A 24,832-nucleotide genomic window follows, 5' to 3' on the forward strand; every position below is an offset into this window, starting at 1 on the left:
TTCTTACAATTGTGTACATTTTTTTTTAAGATGAAAATTTTCAATAATTTGGCTGTCATGCTATATCCAGGGTTTACAATGTAGAATTTTTTTTTTTCATGTATACTCAAATTGCCACATGACTAAGACTAAAAACGCTGTAGAATATCTGATATCTCTAATCTTCTGGAGGGCATATAGATGGCTCAGGAAACTTCAGCTTTGTGAAAGTGGTTTGAAGTTGGACCCGGTTTATAGTGACCAAATGCTACCAACATCAGATGTTGTTGGGTGACCTATTGAAACTAGAACATAGTTCCTTACCAAGCTGACAAATGTCCAACATCAGAAACATCAAAAGAGCTGGCACTTTTGTTGGCAGTTGCATGGGGAGAAGCTGTTAATTGAGCAGACATGGAGACTAAACAAGTCTTTCACCCGAGAAGGTTAAAAGAGAAATTCAGCACAATGGTGGGGGGAATGTGGCAAATCTTTTGTTGCCTTTGCTGCTGTTGTGCCTCTTTTTCTGAAATAGCCCTAAAAACTGATGTTTTCTATCAAAATGAGATGTTTTAGAAGCAGTAAATTCACTTTATTATTTTAAAGGACACTTATTTTCAGTTAATAGCAGCAAAGAGATTAGTAATATAGATTTTTCTCGTTCTCAGGAGAAAGTATATTTAAGTTCGTGATTTGTTGTTATATTTCTTTCAGATGACATTGGTTTACGCTTTCTGAACTATCTACTGGATCTCTATGGTTCAAACCCATCCACTTTCCCACACCTTAATCCAAACAGCCAAGATAAGAATGGAAATACAGTGATGCATATTATATTTCAGAAAGCACAGACAAAGCAGGTTAAGAAAATAATGGATTTGTTAGCAAAGTTTGACATTAACTTTAACTTGAAAAATAAATTAGGAAAAGATGTGAGGCACAGAATAAAAAAAAATGACCCTCGGCTACTCACCTGGAATACAGCTGTGTCAGAGAAGAGGAAGTACCGGCAAGATACAGTAGGGCAACTAGTTAAGCTGCCTAAATCCATTCCAGTCTGTAACACATCACAGCCAAAAAGCACAGCTCATTCATCATCTGCATCTGTCTGGAGAGCATCACCTGGCAACTCGACACCTGCTAATACAGAGCCAGTTCCTGATAACTGGGAAGAAGCAGACGATGCTCAGTTGACAAAGCAAGAAACTGGAGAAGTAAATAAGCCCTTAACTTTGCGGGAAAGCCTAGTGAAAGCAATCACAGATTTAATCCAGCATCTTCAGTTGGGTGACAACCCGATAGAGGATAATTCTCAGGTACCAAACCCATCTTCAGCACTAACCAGTGTTGAAGGTAAAAAGAGCGAGCCCCAGCAAACCTGTGGATATGAGAGTTTGGCTCACAGTAAAGGAGAGGGTGCTGACTCTGAGAAAGTGGAGGATACTGAGGAGTGTGATGAATCTGACATGCCTATGCCTAATGGCATAGGTGAAGAAACAGTGGAAGTTAATGGGCAGGTTCAGGACTTTGATAACATGACATGGGAAATAGAGTGCACTTCTGAAATGCTGAAGAAGCTAGGCAGCAAAGCTGTACCTCATTATATGAAAAAGAAAATTATACTGGCAGTTCAGCAGCTTGGAAATGGAGAATGGACCCAGGGCCTCCAAAAGCGGCTAAAACATTTGAAAGCTGATATTCAGCTGTACGAAGCTAAGCTAGACAAAGGAGCAAGGATGTTATGGGAGCTTGCAATAGACTTTTCTCCCCGTTGCAGTGAGGCTGCAGAAAAGATTATAGAGACAGGACAGTCTATACATCCTCTAGAGAAATCTGGGAGAGTTTACACTGAAATCATTAGAATATGGGACATTGTTCTTGATCATTGCAAACTCGACCGTGCTATCGGCACTATATGCACTGCATACAACCGTGGCTTGTCGTGTATCTTGAGGAAAAAACTCAAGGGTATAAGTAAAATCAAGCAATCTTCTAACTTGAAAACACAAAAGCGCATTCCTCGTTGTTATGTTGAAGACACAGAGGCAGAAAAAACAAAAGAACACATCATACCTGAATACTTCCCTCCAGCCAGTGCAGTGGAAACGGAATATAATATAATGAAATTTCACAGCTTCAGTACTAACATGGCACTTAACATCATAAATGATATGAATTCTGCTGTTGAATACCCCTTCAGAGTTGGTGAGTTAGAGTATGCAGTGATTGACCTCAGTCCCAAACCCATGGAGCCAATAATCTTAATTGGACGGAGTGGAACAGGAAAGACTACTTGTTGCTTATATAGACTATGGAAGAAATTCCATTCTTACTGGGAGAAAGCACAGCAGGCAGGAGCCCCTTTGCTGGTTAGACAAATGTGGCAGAGAAGAAAGTTTGAAATTGAATCTGAAAAAAGTGCAGGGGAGGAAGAAGATAATGAAAAGCAACACAACAATGACTCCAGTGAGTCAATTGAGTTGGAAAGCATAGATGATGAACAAGATGATGGTGAACAATGTTCAAGTGCAGATGACGCTGAATTGAATTTATTAGGTGACTGTGAAGAGGAGGAGGAGCATAGCACAGAAGAATCGGACAACTTGGAACACTTGCATCAGATCTTTGTTACTAAAAATCATGTTCTGTGCCAAGAGGTTCAGAGGAATTTTATTGAGCTCAGTAAGTCTTCTAAGTCAACAAGTCATTTCCAGCCACTTGAGTCAAATGTTTACAAGCTACAAGATGTTAAAGATGAAAATTTCCCATTGTATGTCACCTCAAAACAGTTGTTACTTTTACTTGATGCATCCATGCCTGATCCATTTTTTCTTAGGAATGAAGATGGAAGTCTTAAAAGAACCATTGTTGGTTGGTCCACTCAAGAAGATTTGGTCATACCAAATTGGCAGGAGGAGGAGGAAGAAAGTAACGCTGAAGTAGAATATGGTGAGGATGAAAAGGCTGCCGAAGCTCACTCAAGAGAAAATGATCCTCGAGTTTTCGTGACTTATGATGTGTTTGCTCATGAAATGTGGCCAAAAATGATGAAAGGCAAAAACTCCTATAACCCTGCATTGGTTTGGAAAGAAATAAAATCTTTTTTGAAAGGGTCTTTTGAAGCACTAAGTTGTCCCCAGGGTAAACTTACAGAAGAAGAGTACAAAAAACTAGGGCGGAAGAGATCACCAAACTTCAAGGAAGACCGGAGTGAAATCTATCGTCTCTTTTGTATTTATCAGCAAATAAGGTCACAAAGAGGTTACTTTGATGAAGAAGATGTCCTATACAATTTATCTCAAAGACTCTCTAAGCTTGAGGATCTACCATGGTCTATCCATGAGCTTTATGGTGATGAGATTCAAGACTTCACTCAAGCTGAGCTAGCGCTGTTAATGAAATGCATCAATGACCCTAATGCAATGTTCCTTACTGGTGACACTGCACAAAGCATAATGAAGGGAGTTGCTTTTCGTTTTAGTGATTTGAGGTCACTGTTCCACTATGCCAGCAAGAACTCAGTTGACAAGAAGCAATGTGGTGTTAGAAAACCTAAAAGGATATATCAGCTGTATCAGAACTACAGATCTCATTCAGGTAGAGAAATTACCATATTATGTTTTGGGGACAAGATCTTCAAAAGGCAGTCGTGATTGTGGATATCTTAATATTTCGGTGCTCGACATGAGATACTTTTAAAGGGAGCTGATTTTCTGACGTCAGGCGCTCAGCGCTTTCGGAAAACCAGATCCCTTTAAGGTATCCTCAGTTGGGCACCCAAAAATGGAGCCTCCTAAAATCACCAGTCACTCTTGAAAGTCTTTCCCTCCCTGAATGTTTTGTTCGTATATGACCCATTTAGGATGAATTTTTTAAAAATGTTTTTGTCTTAAATTGCTGTTTCCACACCTCCCAAAATTCACAATTTTGAGGACAAGTGATCTACTTCTGCTCTTGACGTTTTTTTTTCACGTTTCTAACTTTCGCTTCTTTCATAAGTCTTTGCTTAGTCTCGTAGCCTGTGTTGTGATTTGTGGTGGCCCTGCAAATCAGAGATGTTCAAACTGTATCCTACAGCTGCTGTCTCCTCCTAATCACAATCTTAATTCTGGCTTTTCCAGATTCTATGCAATCTGAACAATGTTCATTTTTATTATAGTTTGTGTGAGGTATATATTACGTTTGTAATATGTATTTTTGATCATCACAGGAATTCTACATCTGGCCTCGGGGGTGGTTGATTTACTTCAGCACTATTTTCCAGAATCTTTTGATCGTCTTCCTAGGGATTCTGGCCTCTTTGACGGACCTAAACCTACTGTCTTAGAGTCTTGCAGTGTTAGTGACTTGGCAATTTTACTGAGAGGCAACAAAAGAAAAACACAGCCAATTGAATTTGGAGCACATCAGGTTTGCTTTACTTTTTTATATGGTGTTTTATACAGAGTTTTTTGGTTTGTGGCCAAATGTAATGGCACAATCCACTTTTCTTAAGGACCAATCCTCTGACTGCTTGCAACATTCTTTTGGTGTCCATATTGCTCCCTGATAAATTATAATGTACAAATTCAAGACTTACCTTTCTCATTTCTGCCTCAGAACCTTTTTAAAAACAGTATATTTGACTTTCTTTCATTGTAATTTCTGCAAAGTCCCGCCCCACTTTTCAGATTTTTCTCTTCCATCAATTCTCCATCTGTCTCATCATAATAGGTAGTGTGTCACTGTTCTGGCAGCCAGAAAGCAGCTTAGCAACCCCTTTTCTGGAACGTGCTGAAGTATCCACAGAGTTAACACAGTTTTAATACTACATTGATACCTACTGTAGTCTACTTCTTAGATAACTTTGCATTGCAATAACTAATTGCTCATTCTCCACCCTCTAAATGAAATATGTTGTCATTTTGATTCATGTGTCACTAATGCATTTATGTTTTGGCAGGTGATATTAGTAGCGAATGAAATGGTGAAGGATAAGATTCCCGAGGAACTTAGTTTAGCACTTGTGCTAACAATTTATGAAGCAAAGGGCTTGGAATTTGATGATGTCCTCCTTTACAACTTTTTCACAGATTCTGAGGTATTTAATTGCACTTTATTTTCCACTTTTTCTTCTTCCCTGTTGGTCTAAAGTTGGTCTAACTGTCCTAGCTGAGGAAATATACAGTTCTCTCTAGAGACAGTCAGTTCCACTACAGAATAGGACTCAGGGCTCACTGGTAAGCAAATTGAGCTGCTTCTCGCCCATCCCTACATGGGTTGCTGCATCTTCTGTTATCCTGGCTTATTTCTGGTATTTATTTTTCTAATTTTAAAAGTTTTCTGTGATATGAGCTGGGTTCAGGAAAGTGACGGACCAGCAGTATAGGCTAGAGCAGTATAGGCTAGAACTCCTGGTTCTTAACCAGGAGTACGCATACCCCAGGGGGTACAAAAAGGTCTTCCAGACCTAGGCAAATCTAAAGATTTGCCTAGTTTTACAATAGGCTACATAAAAAGCACTAGCCAGATCAGTACAAATGAAAATTTCATACAGACAATGCCTTGTTTATACTGCTTTATAGACTATACACTGAAATGTAAGTAAAATATTTGTATCAAGTAAAAAATTGATTAATTTCATAATTGTATGGTAAAAATGAGAAAATAAACAATTTTTCAGTAATAGTATGCTGTGACATTTTTGTATTGTATTTGTATTTATATCTGATTTTGTAAGCAAGTAGTTTTTAAGTGAGATGTAACTTGGGGTACAGAAGACAAATCAGCCTCCTGAAAGGGATACAGTAGTCTGAAAAGGTTGCGAACCACTGGGCTAGTGCTAGGTATACTCTGCACTTCTTGAACTTTTTAACATAGCTCTGCTAATATACCTCCGTCCTGAAGAGTGATCCTCCTGTCATTTTTACACTGTTTTGAATCGGGAGTAATACCATTGACTAGCAGTTAAAACAGCATAAGTGAGAGGAGAATCAGCCCCTGAATCTTTAGCATCCATAAGTCAAATCTCTGGTTTCTCTTAAAGAGAGAGCCATCTGTATGATTGTTTTGCACTGTTCACAGAAGTCTAGTCAAAAGTTAGGATGAGTCCTCTTTAATGAGGCAGAATTTGGATACAGGTCTTCAGAGTGAGAAACTATTTGTTAATTGACTTTGCCATGTAAGCCTCATGTTTTGAGGTATGAATATAAAAAAAACCTTAAGTTAATTGTTCTATCATTATTTTTTTTGCACTCAAAGAGCATAAAATGATTTTGACTTAAATTACAATTAGCAAGAGATGCAATAATACCTATCTTTTTTTCATAAAGACTTTTTTTAATTTGATTACTCAAGGTTGTGATTGCAACAAGCATAAGTTCATGACTGTACACCAGTCTTAACTTTGGTTTTCTTGACTTTTTCAGTTTTGTGCCACAAATTTGACATTATTGAAAGTGTTTCATTTAATAAAGCAGCAGAAAAATAGAAAAGATGCAATAATAATAAAGAAAAGATGCAATAATTTAAAAGCCGCAGAAAAGGTAGTTAGTAAAGATTTTAATTGAGAATGATGCTACAAATTAAGGCCCCAATCCACAACTTTTAGGATATAGGTAGATTGCCGCATGCAAAATCTTGTGTGGGTGCATGTGTTTTTAAAATATATATTACATGTGTACGTATATGTAGGCACTGGTATGCAGTAGATTCGACTAACCTGAAATCTTTGTATGTTTCTCAAATTACAGGCTTACAAAGAGTGGAAGATCATTTCTTCTTTTACCCCTTCCTCTGATTCACTAGGAGAAAGCAAGCTGGTGATCGAAACACCTTTAGAGAAAAATATTGCTACTCAAAGCAGATCTCCTGTGCTTAATCCAGAAATGTACAAGGTGATACACTCTCTGGTTTTTTTAATAACACATTGTTTTTAGAAACAGCACGCTCACATTAAACTGTATAAGAAAAATCTCAAAATTCAAGGAAGACTCCCAGTAAATCTTTTATTTAGCATTTTCATGTATAACAGTTTTTCCAGTCAATATAGCAATATTACATATTGTAATTAATTAATCCCCGATCTATCAATATTTTTTCTTTTTTCTGGCTTTTACTGAACACGTGATTTTGATTTGCTTTGTTCTTGGGATGATTTAGAAGTTCATATGTTTTTGAACATATAGCAGGTGGGACAGCAAAGATCTTTTTATATAGGTAACTCTTAGTTGTAGTTATGGTTAAAAAATAGGGACTAATTGACCTCTTTGTTGTTCCAGTCTTATACCGTTTTAACTATTAAAAAAGCAAAGAAGTGACATGAGGAATGCAGTAGTGAACCAGACTCTTAATACCAGATTTTTTCGAAATTGCATGTTTAGTTTGTACTTGAAATTTCCATAATTGTGTGCAAAAAATAAATGACTTCATTTGTAAATGTTTTTTAGAAATAAAACTGACTCTTTATATATGGAACTATCTAATTTACAATACAAGTAATTGCACACAAATTAGATTCAAAATTGCACAAGCGTTTTTGCAGGCATACTTCAAAATCAGGCCCTTAATATTTAAAGTGGCTTATTTTAAGAACTTTACTTTAAATAGTTAATTCTGTATGTACTCATAGCATTCCTTTTACCATGCACTCATATAATTTCCTGCACATATCATGTCATTTGTCTTTTTAATCACTCTATCCTAGATGCTCAATGGAGAGCTGAAGCAACTGTACACTGCCATTACAAGAGCCAGGGTCAATCTTTGGATCTTTGATGAAAACAGTGACAAGCGGGCTCCGGCTTTTAAATATTTCATCAAAAGGGAATTTGTTCAGGTTGTCAAAATAGATGAAAACAAAGGTAAAAGCTACATCAAAACTTCCTATAAAAACTCTGAAAACAAGATAATCCACTAAATGTATGTTGTTTTAGCAAATATTTCTAGCTTTTGAATTATCATAATATTCAAATAATATGAAGAATGGGGTGTGAGTGTGTGTTTGCTTGCCTCTACTGTTGTACATTGAAGAGTAAAATACTGTATTTTTTACTCAGTCCTTGCTCAAGCAAATTCCATTTGATTTTAGTGAGAGTTTTGCTTGCTTTAACTGAGCTCTAAAAGATCTACAATGTTTGTGAGACATCTCATTGTTATCATCTTTCCTGTACAAGTGAGGAAGGTATGCAACCAACCCATAAACACTATGAATATTGATTATGAAAAACTGTCTCAGTTAAATCAATCTTGTTGTTCTTAGCAAATGAAAGAACCTATTTATTATTAAGGGACAATAAGGTGATTCTAATCTTTGTTGCCTGTGTAGTAATTTAAAATTTTTAAAGGAGGCCCTTTAAAATAAAACTTGAATTGTCCATTTTAAATGTAAGTTTAAAAAAAAAGGAAAAATCTACTTTACCCCCTGGGCATGATCAGTTGATTTGAGCATAAATCGTGGGGATTTTGGAATACTGTAAAATGATGATGATCCTTAGCTTTGACATATATTAAGTGTCTTCTCTTATACCACACCACTAACATAAAATAACTGTCTTCGCTCTTCTCCACTACCCAGATCTTGATGATAGTATGTTTGTTAAAACTTCAACCCCAGAAGAATGGATTGCACAAGGAGAATACTATGCTAAGCATCAGTGTTGGAAGGTAAAGGCATATGTTTGTCTGAGATAAGTTATGTTATCTCAGTTCTGAGACCCTGTTTTCGTTGTACCTATAAAAGTCACTTTAGAATCGTTTGGCTGTTTTACAGTAACAAAAATATGAGTCAGTTGGAAGTTGTGACTTAGAATTTTAAATGGTTCAATTTCAGTAAACATTCTTATAGGCAAGTCACTCAATTTCTTGGAAGCATAATGATCTGGGTGATGAGCCCAGAGCCTTTTAAGGTCACAGTGTGGTTTATGTCTGTATCTAATTAATCTCTTTCTAGCAGTAATATCTGAGAACCAAAGGATTTTGCTGCAATACAAAAGTCTATATAAAATATTAAGTAATAAAAAATGAAACCATCATTTTAAAGTGTGCACAGTATTATTAAAAAGGCTTGTTAGAACTCTTGACTTTTAAAGTCTATTATTTGCTAGATTACTAGCTAATATCATCCAAATTGTGTCTGTCTGGTCCGTTGATAGTGTGGAAATGTTCTGACTATTTCTCAGGTAAAAAAAATTCTATGGAAGCACAGACTGTGTTCAATTTCCTGTCATACAGGCCCCCCCCCAAAAAGGGCTTCCTAATCTGATAAAGGCTGAGTGTTCTGGAAGAAATGGGATTATCTGTATCCAACAGTGATTCCTTAGACCAGTGAGGAAGTTAGTGTGAAGGTCCATCCATATCTCTGGCTACTATGGTGGGCTGTAACAAAGGGGATTGACTTAAAGCAAAGGAAAATGTGGGAGACAGTGATAGGGTGGACTAGGTCCGGAGGTCCCCTGCTGCAGGCCTCACAGCCCTGCCTCACCCTGCCCCAGACAAGAGCAGAGGATAAGACCTCTATGCAGCCTAGAGTGGCTGAAGGGGAGCAGCCAATCAGATGAGTTGCTGGAGTGACCAATTGGGCCGGAAGAGCCATATAAAAGAAAGCAGCAGACACAGAGCAGTCAGTTGCTGTCTGGAGCTTGAAGAGGCAGACCCGGTGCCTGGCTGTATAGAAGAGCAACAGGACCGTGGACAGCTCACTGCAGGAAGGGTTGAGCTCAGGGAAGGCTGCCAAAGACTGGGTGCCTGGCCAGCTGAAAGAGTGGCAGGACCGTGGACAGCTCACTGCAGGGTGCCAACCACGTTACAGAGATCCTTGGAGCTCCCACAAGGATGTGTAGGACTTATCCAAATAGTAACTAGGATTGACTAACAGAAAATGTCTTCAACTCTGCCTTTTCCTCTCACAAGAAAAACAGAAATCAAATTCAATTTTTGAACATGAAACAAATTTTGTTTTTAAATACACCATACTCCCTTCATATTTTTGGCTCTACTCTTAACGTGTCTCTTTCATTAATCTTTGGGCAATGAATTATTATTTTAATCTACAGTAAACTACTGGAAACAAAAAAAATGCATGTTTTAGTATAGTGCATGTTTGAGAAGGTATTTGGATCAGTAATATGTAGTTTTGTAACCTATAACAAAACACTACAAGCATGTATGTGTACCAGTGTGTTTTTAGCTGCTATGCTCCTTTCTTTATAAGTCTGTTCTCTGCTAATCTTTGTTAAAAAATCATGTAAAGGATTTTCAGATGCCAAGAGTGGTTTACTTTGTGCTATAAGTGACGTTGCATCTCAGAATGGAACATGACAAACAACAAAGGCATTGGTGGGGTAAGACAGACACACTATTGCAGAGTGACTATAAAGTAAATCTCACTAAAATGCTGGTAAAGCCTGTTTTTTCTCTGTCACTCTGACACTAGAATATGATAGAATCATAGAAATGTAGGTCTGGAAGTGACTCAATAGGTCATCTAGTTCAGTTGCCTGCACTGAGGCAGGACTAGGTATTATCTCTAGACCATCCCAGACAGGTGTTTGTCTAACCTGTTCTTAAACACCTCCAGTGACGGAGATTCCACAGCCTCCCTAGGTAATTTGTTCCAGTGCACAACTGCCCTTCCGGTTAGGTTAGATATTAGGAAAAACTTCCTATCATTCTTGCTTCAGTTTAAGTCCATTACTTCTTGTTCTGTCCTTAGTGGTTAAGGAGAACAATTTATCGCCCTCCTCTTTATGACAATCTTTTATCATGTGCCCCCATAGTTTGTTTTCTCCAGATGAAACAAACAGGGTTTTTTCAGTCTTTCTTCATAGGTCATAGACCTTTAATAATTTTTGTAGCTCTCCTCTGGACTTTCTCCATATCCTTCTTGAAGTGGTACCCAGAACTGGACACAGTAACTCTAGTTGAGGCCTTATCAGTAAGGCTACAATTCTGTCACAGAGGTCACGGAGTCCCTGACTTTCTGGGACCTCCATGAGTACTTCTGGGACAGGGCTGGAGCAGCTCTCAGCCCAGGGGCTACTGAAGCCGTGGCTGTCAGAACAGCTGACCAGCGGCCAGCTCGGGGGCTGCAGAATAGCTGACTGGAAGCCAGCCTGGGGGGCCACCAGTCAGCCATTCCCAGGGCGGGAGCAGCAGCTGGGGTTGGGTCAGCCCCCCTGGGCCTAGAGTAGCACTAGTCAGCCCCTGCAGGAGCAGCAGCAGGGCTGGAGCAGCTGCAAGCCCTGGCAGTGCTCTTTGTGTCCCGTCTCCCTGGGTATTTTTAGTAAAAGTCACTGACAGGTTGCAGGCTTCCATGAATTTTTGTTTATTGCCCATGACCTGTCCATGATTTTTACTAAAAATACCCATGAGAGAATCACAGCCTTACTTATCAGTGCTGAGTAGAGTGGAAGAATTACTTCTCCTGTCTTGCTCACAACACTCCTGCTAATACATCCCCCAATGACGTTTACTTTTTTGCATCAGTATTACATTGTTGACTCATTTGGTTTGTGGTCCACTGTAACCCTCCAGGCCCTATTCTGCAGTATTCCCATTTGGTATTTGTGCGACTAATTATTCCTTCCGAAGTGTAATACTTTGCATTTATCTTTATTGAATTTCCTCCTGTTTATTTCAGACCGTTTCTCCAGGTTGCCAGGATTAAAATTCAAAATGATCTTGTCCTCCAAAGCACTTGCTATCCCTCCTAGCTTGGTATCATCCTCAAACTTTATTAGTGAACTCTCTATGCCGTTCTCCAAATCATTTATGAACATGTTGAATAGAACTGGCCCGGGACAGATTCCTGCGGGACCCCACTAAATACACCCTTCCAACTCAGTTGTGAACCACTGATAATTGGTTGGAAAAGTGTACTCAGAATGTAGTTGTGCACCCACCTTTTAGTAGGTTCATCTAGGCCACATTTTTCCAGGTTGTTTGAGAAGGTCATGTGAGACTGTATCAAAAGCCTTACAAAAGTTGAGCTATATCACTGTAACATACTCAGGGCACAGTCCAGACTAGTGAGTAGCTGTCACGCTTGCCCTTTAATCTCGGGTGCTCTTTACGCTGCTTTGCTGCTGTAGCTTCCAGTTTGTACTGCTCACAAACACCCTTCAGCATGCAAGTCACTCCCAGCTATGTCTGTGTGCATCTGCAGCCTGCCAGTCACACCTAGGCTCTTAGCAGCCCCACCACAATCCCAGTCACAGATTTTTTTCCTCCTGAAAGGTGTGTCCTGTACTGCCCATCCCTCTCCTGGGCAATACAAGCTTATATAAAGTCAATTTTATTAATAGAAATGATATGCACCAAACCTTGTTACCCCAAATGGAGTTTCCCAAACACTTCAGTTCAAACAAACTGAATGAGATAAAACAACAAAACAGGATTATTAACTACAAAGAGAGATTTTAAGTGAATACAGGTATTGAGACATAAAAGTCAGAAATAGTTACAAGAAAAATGAAGATAAAACAGAACTTATGCTTAACTTTTCACTGAATATTAACATAGTGTAAGTTTTTTCTCACCATATGGTCTCAGCAGTCTTACTGGCCAAACTTCTTCTACTGAATGGCTGCTTCCTTTGTTCCCTCTGGTGCAGTGAATTGATGGACAGAGAGAGCGTGAGGAGGCGAGGTGTCTTGGGTTGATTATCTTTTACTTTTTATAATCCTCTTCCCCCTTTTGACAAGCATCTCCAGCTGAGGCACTCTGACACCTCCCAGGATGCCAGGTCAGGCCAACAGGTGGATGCCTCCTAGAGGCGATGCATGCAGGGGCACGCAAGGTCACATCTCCCCCAGTTTGCTGCTTGGCTTGTAGTGAGCATGCTCAGTAACATCTGCTGAAACCAGTGCCCTCACTCTGTCCCCCGATTATTGACAGGTACAGGTAGTCTGATGCCTCCATCCTTCTTAGAAGCGAGTCACCAACCATCATCACCCTCCGTTTCCTCTTGGGAGTGGTGGCCAAGATCCTCCCAGCCTTGGAAATTCATGGCTTCTCCTCCTCCCCCAATGGTCTGGGGGAGATTCCTCATCTCTTGTTGCCAGGGCAGCATACCATTTGTTTAAATCTCTGTGAATAGAAGGTTGGGAGCAGGGCTGGAGCACTGCCTGCTGCCAGAAGTAACCAGCAGCCAGGTTCCTCCCTGTGAAGGAGCCATTTCCTCCTTTCCTGGTGATAGTACTGCAGTCCTCTCCAGCCAGTTGCTTCCTTCATCGTAGAGGTCTTCCTCCTGTGCACACATGCTCCTCAGCCTAGCCACCTCCTCCTGTGGCTCTCCCATATGCTTCCTGGGAGATTCTACCAGTAGACACCTTTTCACACGGGATGGTTTTCCCAGCCTGGCTGTCTGTGAGGGGGAGATGCAGGTCAGTCTCTGCAAATCCATACCAAGACCTGGGTAGAGACATCCATGGTTGGGTTCTCTGTCTGGACACAGGTGCAGGTGGAGGAACCAGAAGCATTGGTGATGCAGCCTTTCCAAGACATGCTGATTTGATTTTTCTCCCTCCTACAGGCTCCCTCTCAGACTCTTCTGTTTGCTGCCCCTGTTGGCTAGCTCCCCTTGGTCACTTAGCATCTGGCAATTAAGCCCTTCTCTCCTAAGTTAGCCTTTCCCCCTTGTTAACAAACTGGAATGGTGATCACAAGGATGATCAAAGTTCAAAGGGCAGAAGGTTAGTGCCTTGCTAGTGGTCATTCAACTAGCAGGCCTCTGGCCCACACTCTCTCACAATCCCCAACAGATAGTCACCAATAGACCACCACTGTAAATTTTAAGCAAACTGAAAAAAAACCAGACAAGCTTGCCCACTCATGCCAAGAATTAGTGCTCACTTCTTCTTCAGCAGGGGCTCTCCCTCTCAAAGTCCCCTGTTGTTGTCATAGGACAGTACTGGTATATTAACAGTGTATGTAAACAAATAGTCCCTGTTCTGTGATTTTTGCTCTAGGTTGAACAGATCTTTTTTCATCCTACCGTGATCTAACTGAATAAGTGCTTTTTAGGCAATACCTCCCTAACTTTGTGTGAATTGCTTTGTGCATAGTTTAAACGTTGGAGAATCAGCTTCTAATCTCAGGCAGTGCATATTGCCCATGTATGTTTTGAAAAATCCATTACTTCATGTGTTGAATATTTTTTAACTATATGGTAGTGAATACTGAACATCTGAGTTTAGCCCAGAGCCCATGATGATGCAGTGAAATATGCAAGGAAGGATTTACTGACTTCCACTAATGGGGCTAGTTCCCTGTGACACATCAATTAACCCTTTAGAGTCTGATATAATAGGAATGTATTGTTTGTGTTGCTAATCCACCAGAAATGCTTCTTTCCCTGCTTTCAGGTTAATTGTAAAAACATTCCTGGTTAAAATTGTGCGTGAACTTATTTTGAAGCTTGTCTTTATATTAAAAATGTATTCAAATGCTGTCCCTCCTCTTCCTCCAGGTGCTTTGCTGTTCTTAATGTTTCCCTTGATGTCACTGTAAAATGAAATGTGACACTTTTTTAGGGAAACAGGTTGTTTCACCAAGAAAATTGTACGAATGTGTGATAAGCTTTAAGGGACGCATGCATGCATACGTATATGTGCATGTAATTTATCTAATTTCAGGTGGCAGCCAAATGTTACCAAAAAGGAGGAGCAATTGAGAAGGAAAAACTGGCTTTAGCGCACGATGCTGTACTTAATGTGCAGTCAAAGAAAAGTAGCCCCAAGTAAGTGCTGAAATACAACTGAATTTATTAGTAGTGTTTCTTGGAAAATATAGGGAACAAAGTGTTCTTGTTGATGGAACTGCTGATATACCAGACTTGTGAAAAATAATGTAAAATTGAATTGGTTGTGCATATGTGACCTTTTTTGTTTTAAATAGGGAAAAACAGATGGACTATATGTACCTGGCTAAGACCTATTTGGAATGTGGAGAGCCAAAACTATCCCTGAAATGTCTGATTTACGCAAAAGAATTTCAGCTTTGTGCAGAACTGTATGAAAAATTAGGCAAGGTACAAAAATCCTCTTCCCGCTCCCCAACCCAGTGTTTAACAGAGTCTGTCTTATTATGGGGTTTTTAGATCTATTTAGGGATTTTAAACATCATGGTCCTAGACAGGACACTTTAAAATTTTTATTCTTTACCTCATTTTAGTATTGGTGAGATTAGATAAATGTTCTTCCACCACATACAATCCACCTGAAAAACACAGTATTTTACATATGACTCTACCAGTATGTTCAAGAGCAACATACATCACAGAAGAGAAATAAGAGCGAAGAGGCGATAGCAGGGACTCTGCATTAATAGATTAGGTTTCTTTACCGTTCCCCACAACGCCAAACAATAGTCATTCTTGCTTTGCCTTTGTTGGTGTTTCTAACTTGGAAACCTTTATCTCCATACAGTCAAGTGGGTGGGGAAAGGAGGAAAAATTATTTTTGTTTGATAGTTGACTAAGACTGAAATTATTACTCGATATAACTATTCAGGTGATGCTGGCTTCAGCAATGTATGTGCCAAGTGGACAATTTCTGCCTGAACTGGTCTAACATGAATAACAATCTATTAATAACGCAGTTATACAAATGATTATAATTTTACGGTTTAAACCATTGCCTCTGAACTCTATAATCATCCATTTGCTAAAAAAATGCAGAAACAACTCAAATGGTGTGATGGAATAATGCACCCCAAATATAAACCAGATTGCAACTCCGATATCTCAGTAATTTAAAAATAATAATAATATTGTGGTTCAAAATAAGAGTTTTCAAATACACTTAGTATTAGCCTAACTTTGCTCCCATTGCAGTCAATGATAAAATTCCTATTGACTTCTGTAGGAGCAGTTAGGCCGCAGGTTGCCCACCACTGACCTATCAGGGTAATCTGCGCGCTGTGAGATGTTTCGCTGACGTTGACCATCCGCAGGCCCGGCTCCCCACAGCTCCCAGTAGCTCCAGTTCACTGTTTGCGGCCAGTGGGAGCTGCGGGAAGCGTTAGGCCGCAGGGACGTGCTGGCCGCTGCTTCCCACAGCTCCCGTTGGCTGGGAATGGCGAACCACAGCCACTGGGAGCTGCGGGGGGCCGTGCCTGTGGACGATCAACATCAGCAAAATGTGTCTCAGCCCGCAATCAGATTACCCTGACGGGCTGCAGGTTGCCCACCACTGAGTTCGGCCAGTGCAGAGCACTTTTGAAAATCCAGTCCTAGTATATATTTTTTTTACCTTAATTTCCAATTTCTTGACTTTAAAATGTGTTTGAGTTTTTTAAAACAATTCACCATTCTAATGATGGTTTAAAATTAATACATTTATATTTACAAACATAAATCTACTTTAACAACTATTATCTGGATGGGAATGGTTATTCATAGAAGGTCATAGGAACTGGCTGCATCCATTTCTCTCTCCCTTGTATGGATAAAAATACCATGGTTTTTTCTGTTGGAATTGTTCATATATTTAGAAGACTGCAATATTAATAAGAGTTATTATGGTGCAGATAAAAGATGCTGCGTATTTCTATAAAAGAAGCCAATGCTACCGAGATGCATCCAGATGTTATGAACAAATCCAGGAGTTTGATCTTGCGCTTAAGATGTGTTGCCATGAGGAACTGTATGAGGAAGCAGCTATTTTGGTGGAAAGGTATGTTCGTAAAGAGGATGCTGCAGAGGAAAGTCTCTTTTCTTCCTTGTGCTGCTTGAGCATATTAAAGTAGGTTCTCCACAGATTTTGACAAGGGTTTTAGTTGGTGACATTACTTTTGCATCAAGATTAAATTCATTTGGTTTATGAGAACTCCCACCAGCTTGAACTGTGAGAGAGAACTTGATTTTTTCCCAGGACTTAGTTCACTCCCTTAACGTCAGCCATGTCAAGTCTTCAGTTCTCCATCTGGACTGGTCTCCTCAACTAGATCCCTAAGGCCGATATCACAAAGATTCAAGAAAACAACAGATTCATTAACCTTAATGTGGTCCCCTTGTGAGCATGCATTATGATTGCTCACAACGGGTATGTCTAAACAGGGATAAAAGACCCTCCACTCTTGCAGGGTCCCAGAATTTGGGCTGCAGCCTGAGCCTGAATTTCTACACAGCAATTTTTCAGCCCCGGAGAGAGCGAGCCCTGTGAGTCCAAGTCAGCTGACCAGGTCAGTTGCAGGTTTCTTATCCCTGTGTAGACATAGCCTTAATGAGAAAATTCAATGTTCTGTTTTCTCCTCAACGTCCAGGCCTTTTTTACGGCACACAATTCAAACTCTGCTCTGAAGACCTTAATTTCTTCATGGGATTTTTTTATGCTGCTCATCTCTATAAATGTCTGAGTGCTTCAGAAATATTAGGGAATTTATCGTCACAACATTCCTGTGAGACCAGGAAGTGGTATTTTTCCCATTTTTACAGATGGGAAACTGAGGCACGGAGATTATGGTCAAAAGCATCCATTCGTTTTGAGTTCCAAATCTGAGATGATTTGGACCTTTATTTTTCAGAGTATTTATCATTCTGTAGCACTTCATATGTTCAAAGCTCAACTCCCAAAGACTTCAGTTGCTGCTGTGAGTGCTTTTAGCACTTCTGCAAGTCAGACACCAGGGTCTCAAGTCAGGCACCCAGAAAATGAGGAGTACACAGCTGCCACCTCTGAAGTTTGGTTTAAGTGACTTGCTAGCATCATGTAGAAACGGTTTAGCTGAGGCAGGGAAAAAATCCAATTCTCCAGGGTAGATTCAACTGTGGGATCATCCTTTCTCTTCCTGCAATTTCTTGCGTCATTCACTACACACATTCCAGCTTTGCAAGTTATGAATCAGGGGTCCTAAAGACAACAACCTCCTTCACTATACAACCCTGATTAATTCCCAGAGCAGGACTATGCACTGAATGACATAGGGGTCTTGTGGAAAACACAGTATACAGTCATGTTATTGAGTGCCAAATTAAGCTTGCACAAGCAAGCTTAATTCTTGCTTTTGCTTACTTTTAGTGATTGACTTTGCAACATTGATGACATAATTTTAACATAGGTTTTTTGTGTTCAATTTTCTAGGTTTTTTTTTAAAAGCAAACCGAAAAAACAAATTCTATCATGTGGCATCATATTGATACCACATAGAATCTTTAGATCCACCACACAGACTTCTGTGTAACTGATAGCAATAGGAGATTGTTATCCTCTATAAAGACTAGAGAGAAAGGGAGCACTTTGCTGGTGGGTTTCACAGATATTTGCTGATAGCAGAAGAATGGTGAGATGTATGAAGGCTCTGGAGGGGAGTATGCTCTACTTGGCACAGACCTTCCTGTCCCATCCCTCTAACCTGCCCTTGTCACAGTCCTGTCTTTTCCCCACCCCTGCCTTTCATCACAGTCCATTTTTCTCATCTAGCCATGCCCAATCGCCGCCACTCAGGTTTCTCATCCCGGTCCCCACCTCCTTGCCAAGCAACTTCTAGTCTCGCCCCTTCATATTACCAGTCCCAGCTTCCCACAACTCCCCGTCTCCTTGCCCATCCAGTTCTCCCTTCCCTTGGCTCCTCATCCAGTCTGTCTCTCTCCACCACCTTGGCCTCTACTTACCCATCCCCACTGTCTCCCACTCCCAAACTCTCTCCGTGGTCTCCTTGTTATCTCAGATTCCACCTCTTTCCCTGGCTCCTCAACAGATCTGACTCCCCTTCACCTCTCCTCACCCCACTGGTTCTCATTCCCAGTCTCTTTCCTCAGCCAGTCCCAGTGTTCTCCCTCATTCACCTGGGCTCCTTATTTGACCAGTCTTTCCTCCCACCCCCCACCCCACACACACACCTGCTAGCTCAGAGTCCTTTTTTACCATTTCTCTTCCCAGCTCCCAGTCCCAGTCTCTTTGCCCAACCTGTCACAACCCCTCCTCCCACCTCATATATTGGGACTCCCAGTCCCAATATTCCTCTCACCTCCCAACCTGTAGACTAGTCTCTCCCCTTTACCACGGACCTTGTCCCTACCACCCACTCCTCGGCAGGTCCAGTTCTTCTTCCCTGTGCATCTGAGTAAGGCAGTTTTCTCTTCCATGTTGCCTGAGCCCAGCAGGAGGAGTTACTGAGAGCTCAGGGAAGATGGGTTATCTGCTGTCAGTTTAGGTGCCCAGGCCCCTAATTGCAATTGCAGGGAAAGTCCTGCTCAGCCCTGGGCAGGAGCATGCCCAATGTGGACAGAATCTTTGGGGAATTTAGCAGCTAAACTTGATGAAATCCTCTATGCATGTCTGAACTGCAATTTTTCATAACTTGGTTTATAACTGTCCTCTCGGGCAGCCTGCACCCCAGAGCCTTCACCTGCACCCAACCCTATGCCCCAGTTTGAGCCCCTTCCTGTACCCTGAACCTCTCATCCCCAGCCCTACCCGAGAGCCTTCACCTCCAGCCAGAGCCCTCATCCACCCCAGCCCTGAGCTTCCTCCCACACTCAACCCCTCAGTCCCACCCCCGCCACACATCATCTCCATATTGGTGCACATAACAAAATTAATTCCGCACATGGATCTAAAAAATTAGAGGGAACACTGATGGTGGGGACACTAGACCTTTTTTTAAAAAAAAAAGTTTTCCGGGATGTTTTAGCATGGACAAAACATATTTTTCCCCAGCTTTGCTCTTGGAAATGATTGAACCTTTTTGGCTGAAATTTTCAAATAAAATTCAACCTGAATCAGATACCCAGCATGAAAAATTTCAGCCCAAATGCTTAAAGTTTGGCAGAATTATGAGCAACTGAAAACAGGGTCTTACGCTGGGAAGTATTGGGCAACCTTCATGGATACATAGATAGCAAGGCCAGAAGGTACTATTGAGATTACTTAATCTGACCTCCTATATAACACAGGCCATAGAACTCCCCCCAAAATAGTTATTAGAGCATATCTTTTAGAAAAAAATCCCATCTAAAAAGTGTAGTGATGGACCTTAATAGGCAGTGCTGCGAGCTCCACCTAGAACCATAGGGTTAGAAGGGACCTCAGGGTCTTCTAATGTAGCCCCCTACCAAGATGCAGGATTTGTTGTCTAAACCATCCAAGATGGCTATTCAGCCTCCTTTTGAAATCTTCCAGTGAAGGAGCTTCCACAGTTTAATTCAACAATTTAAAATTTCAGAGTAAAGTATATATGTTCATCAAACAGCATAGTAAATGTTCATATTCTGTATGACACAGCATGAAATCTTATGTTATATAATGTGGTAATTTGGAAAATAACTCTTATTACCACTGTACGTGGGAAGTTTTTTGGTTTTTTTAAAGAATAGCATTTACCAAATGTATAGAAATAGTTTGATTCAAAATTGGAATTCTTAAAATTATTTTTAACATCTAATGCTTTATTTGAAATCAACCTTGCAAAATCATTTATGCAAATTTACCATCCCAGGCACAAAATCTACTCCTTCACTCTTACCATGAAAAAAATGATAATGAAAAGCTAATGATGACTTACTCACCTGTCAAAAAACATTACTTTGCCCTCGGTGAGTAGGCTTGAAAAGACTATTGCAAGGTCGAAGTTTGGCTATGAAACAAGTTTATTAATTTATTGACATCATATAACAGTAATTGACCATTAGCTGAATGTCAGAACTAATTTTGAAAAAGGTACCTTGATCTGCCACTCAGAAGCAACAAATGGGAGAAAGATTTATGTACCGTACTATGGCGCACATGTATTCTGTTAATCATAAAGTGATCAGTAATTGATGTAAGCTTTTGTTTGGATTTACCAAATTTGACCCCTAAAGAATATTTGATAATGTGAGATAATATGATGATGTCTTGGTCTCAAAATTCTGACTGTTCATGTAGCAGATTCATAATTATCATATGTATCTTAGTAGGAGTTCATACCGCTGTGTTTTGAATGACTTTAATCTTACTTTCATCATCATTTTAAAGTAGTATGTAGCAAGACCCACTGACATTCTGAGCTTCTAATCTGATTCCTGATTGAAATTTTAGTGGTCTTAATTCAGACAGCTTTAAATTGTAATGAAATGATTTGTAGATTTTTTTTAAAGTACTGTGATAATTTTTCATATCTTTGAGACCTCTCATCATTATGCACAATATTTGAAGTGCCCCTGGAGAGGACCTGACTGGCACAGAGTTATTACCTTGCTCGACATTGTGTGATCTTTTTAAAAAATGCTAGATTTTGTCTGTCTGATTTATTTATATATGGTAGTAATGTGACATTGATGTATCTTTTATTCCAGATATGAAGAAATACTAAGGACGAAAAGACAACCAGTTTCCAAACTCTCATACTCTGCAAACCAGTTTTATTTGGAAGCGTCTGCAAAATACTTGCGTGAAAACAAAACCAAGGAAATGATGGCAGTCCTCTCCAGACTTGACACCGAGGACCAGCTTGTATTCTTGAAATCACGCAAATGCTTGGCCCAAGCAGCAGACTTGTTGAGGAGGGAGGGTCGACAGGAAGAGGCTGCCATGCTGATGAAACAGCATGGGTTTGTGCTGGAAGCAGCCAAGCTCACTACCAAAAAGGAATTTCGAGCATCATGTCTGCTTGCTGCAGTCCGTTTCAGCGTAACTGGCTGTTCAGAATTGGAAAACAGAGACACCATCCTGGAAGAAGCCTTAGAGCTTTGTAAGCAAACAAATCAAAAATCCAGCATTGCTGAGGCAACCTTTCTGCAGGGAGTTCTAAAGAAAGATTTTAGAAAGCTTGAAGAAGCCTTCTACAAGTTCTTGCCTTTGAATCATTGTGCTGGTGTGGTGGAAGCCCTCTTTGAATCAACCCACTGTGAACCAAAAAGCCAGGGCATCTTTTTTCTGGCACCTTGTGGTTTAGAGGCCCTTCTAAATCTGTTCAGAGCTCTCCAAAAAGCAACCACCAATGCTGAGAAAGAAATGGTCAAGTCATGTTTTGATTATTTTGGGATTTTGCCCATAGATGGCAATGTTTGCCAGGTGTCTCAAAATGAAGCTGGACATATTCTTCAGTTCTTGCCAGATAGTCCTATTCTGAAAGAGAAGAAAACTAAAGATCACTTCATTGTAGGCATGGAAGAGGTAAAGTCTGCACTGAATAAGCACTTCTTAAGCAGGCTGTGTTCAATTACATGCAGTATACTTGAGCAGAGTTACCCTGATATTTGCATGAAGTTCATTGCTGGCTTGAAGTGTGAGGATAAAACCTGCAAAGATTTCCATAGACCTTTGTTGCGTCATGAGGCAAAGTCTATACTTCAGTGTAAAATGCATCTGGCAGCAATAAATGGACTGTTGTTACAGGCCAAGAGAGTATTCCCAAAAGAGCTGTTGCATGAATTTAATGACATTGATGAAATTTTGACTGCGGATAAATATATATTATGCAAATCCCTATTAGATTTTGTTTTCCCGAAACATTTCCATCTGAGAGTGGTGTCTGAAAACCCAAAGGCATGCAAAGATATCTTGGGACTCCATCAGTTTTCTAAACCCTGTAGGATGGTGTTGAAGGAGTACATCATATTTCAGTTTAAAAGTGAAAATGCCATAAACAGAAGAGAATCAACAGACTTGTGGCTCAGGGCAATGCAAGTTTTCATCTTGTCTTCCAGTTATCCTGAAGAATTTGAGAAGCTCCTTGCTAAGGAGGAAGATGATTATAATAAAGAACTGAAGTTATTAGAAGCTAAAAAATATGAAAAGGAGGAAAGAGGCAGAGGAGGAAGACCCAAAGGGGTAGATGGCAGATATGGCATGTTGATACCGGATAAATATTCTGGAAATGCAGAAAACACGCACCTATGTTTCATTCGACTTCTTGAAAATTCGCTAGAGCGGCTCTATGTTTACAGAAACCCAGAAGACTGTAAATGGATGTTTTTCCGTTTTATGAATGTCCTGGTGAAGAAATGCATTGAACCTCTGATTCCTAGCATAGGAAATACAGTGATGTTGCTGGAATTCCAGTATATTCTCTGTTGTGCTGTCCTGATGCGCCTCTGCAAGAACATTACTCTGTGTCTTCCGAAAAGTTACATCGCTCTCTTTCATTACTGGGAGTTTTTGTTCAGAAAAAAAGACCCGAAGAAAGAGATTAGAGACATGTTTTCCATTATACAGGAGTACAAACCAAAGGACACAAATGAGGCTGTGAAGGAGTTCAAATTTCATCTCCTTTATGTTGCAAAAGTTTTGTGCGGCGCTAAAAACAGTAATTTCAATGTTCTTCTTGATGCTTTCAGGGATCCTGATTGCATTACATCAGGGGAAGCGGAGCGTACAATGGTGTTATGCTTAGTGATGTTAGTGAATGCTGATCAAGTGCTTAGTCCTAGATGTAAATCCCTTTTACATGAACACTTTCCTGAAATCAAGTCAAAGTTAATAAATATGAAAAAAGATTGTCCATCCAAAGTGCCTGAAAGATTGGTTAAGATTGTGGAACGCGTGAATGACGCTGTAGATGTGAGGAAAATAGCAGAAGGCCTGCAGGAGCTGCTGATTGAACGAGATGAGGAGTACTTAGCTGACTGCCACTGGAAGTGGGACACTATGTATGCCAAAGGAGCAAGTATACGGGGCATCTTTTATGAGCAAGTTAACCTAGACAGATTTGAATCACATTTGGATCCTTTGGAATATTTTGAGGAGCCAGAAACGGAACTCGAAAGGGATCTCTATGTGGAAGAGAGAGAGGATCCCCTAACAGCCATAGCATCCATAAAACAGCAGAAACAACAGCAGAAAGCTCATGCTAAGCGGAAATTGTGGCGTTTGTTTCTTTTAGCCTATTATTGCATAAAATGGAGGAGGAACTCGTGTTCAAAAACAGATCCCATTGGGATGGAAATGAAAGAATTGGTGTCAGGAATCTTTAAAAAAGCAGATATCGACCGAACACAATGTGACCTCTGTGGAGTCAAATTTATTCAGGGTCCTGAAAACTACTTTATCCAGAAAGAAGACTTAGAGAGAGAAACTTCTGAAGCTGTGACACCAACAGAGACTGATCCAGGAGAAAAGGAGAGCATAGAAAGGAGTGAAACTGTTGTGGCGAGTGAGACTTATGTAAAGCACAGACACCTGGATGAGCACAGAAATAAATACACTGCCTACCAGAATTATTTTGAATTTTTCAAAAGAAATGTGGATCCAAAATTACGTGAAGGGTTAGATGTAGTGGACACAATTGAACAAAATACCTGGATCACAAGTCACTTGATATTTAAAGAACATTCCAATGTGGTGCAAAGAAAAATTCAAGAGAACATAAAGAAGATTTCTGATATAGTAGAGGACATCTATAAGAGAAAGGCTTGGGCTGATGGTAAGACTTCTTTTTGTTGTGTTGCCTATGATGCCATCTCATCATTGCTTGTAGCTTGAATGGTCTTGTATTTTAGGTTCCTCCAACACTTGAATGATGTGACACATAACTGAGGAAAATGTGTTCAACAATATGAGCTAAGTATGGGAGTATCTATACATATTTTTGTGCAGCAGTAATATAGGCCCTGATTTCTCCTTTTACTTATTCTGATTTTCAGTGGAAGTACTCCTGATTTATTCTAGTGCAAATGAATGGCGAATCAGGCCCATATTGTTAGTCTGCTTGTAAAGAAAGATCTACACTGCCTCTCAGTTTTTGCCAAACGAAGCGAGTTAAAATTAAGGATGCTGTTGACATGCATGTTTTATTTATTTAAATTTTATATTTAATGAACAGAGAGTATGTAAATAGTACAATCAGCACATAAAATGAGTAGTCTAATAGGCTCTCAAGTTCAGCTCTTTGTTAAAGTCTTTTTTTATAGTTTAGATACATGATCAGGTGCTGCTGTCATGCTTCTGTGGCAGTT

General features: G+C 40.0%; 1 protein-coding gene across 4 annotated transcripts in view; it reads left to right on the plus strand.

The window, feature by feature from the left end:
* TRANK1 (tetratricopeptide repeat and ankyrin repeat containing 1) overlaps window positions 1-24,832 on the plus strand; it is a 76,758-nt gene that overhangs the window by 46,318 nt on the left and 5,608 nt on the right. For all 4 annotated transcript variants that reach the window (XM_074945407.1, XM_074945405.1, XM_074945406.1 and 1 more), the window contains 10 exons: window positions 694-3,576; window positions 4,190-4,389; window positions 4,922-5,059; window positions 6,711-6,854; window positions 7,664-7,820; window positions 8,534-8,622; window positions 14,592-14,695; window positions 14,854-14,986; window positions 16,486-16,631; window positions 21,233-24,300. In XM_074945407.1, the coding sequence (XP_074801508.1) occupies window positions 694-3,576; window positions 4,190-4,389; window positions 4,922-5,059; window positions 6,711-6,854; window positions 7,664-7,820; window positions 8,534-8,622; window positions 14,592-14,695; window positions 14,854-14,986; window positions 16,486-16,631; window positions 21,233-24,300 (7,062 nt within the window). The remainder of the gene's footprint in view (window positions 1-693; window positions 3,577-4,189; window positions 4,390-4,921; window positions 5,060-6,710; window positions 6,855-7,663; window positions 7,821-8,533; window positions 8,623-14,591; window positions 14,696-14,853; window positions 14,987-16,485; window positions 16,632-21,232; window positions 24,301-24,832) is intronic.

This window comes from Natator depressus, chromosome 2, assembly GCF_965152275.1.
Source record: "Natator depressus isolate rNatDep1 chromosome 2, rNatDep2.hap1, whole genome shotgun sequence".
Lineage (NCBI taxonomy): Eukaryota > Metazoa > Chordata > Testudines > Cheloniidae > Natator > Natator depressus.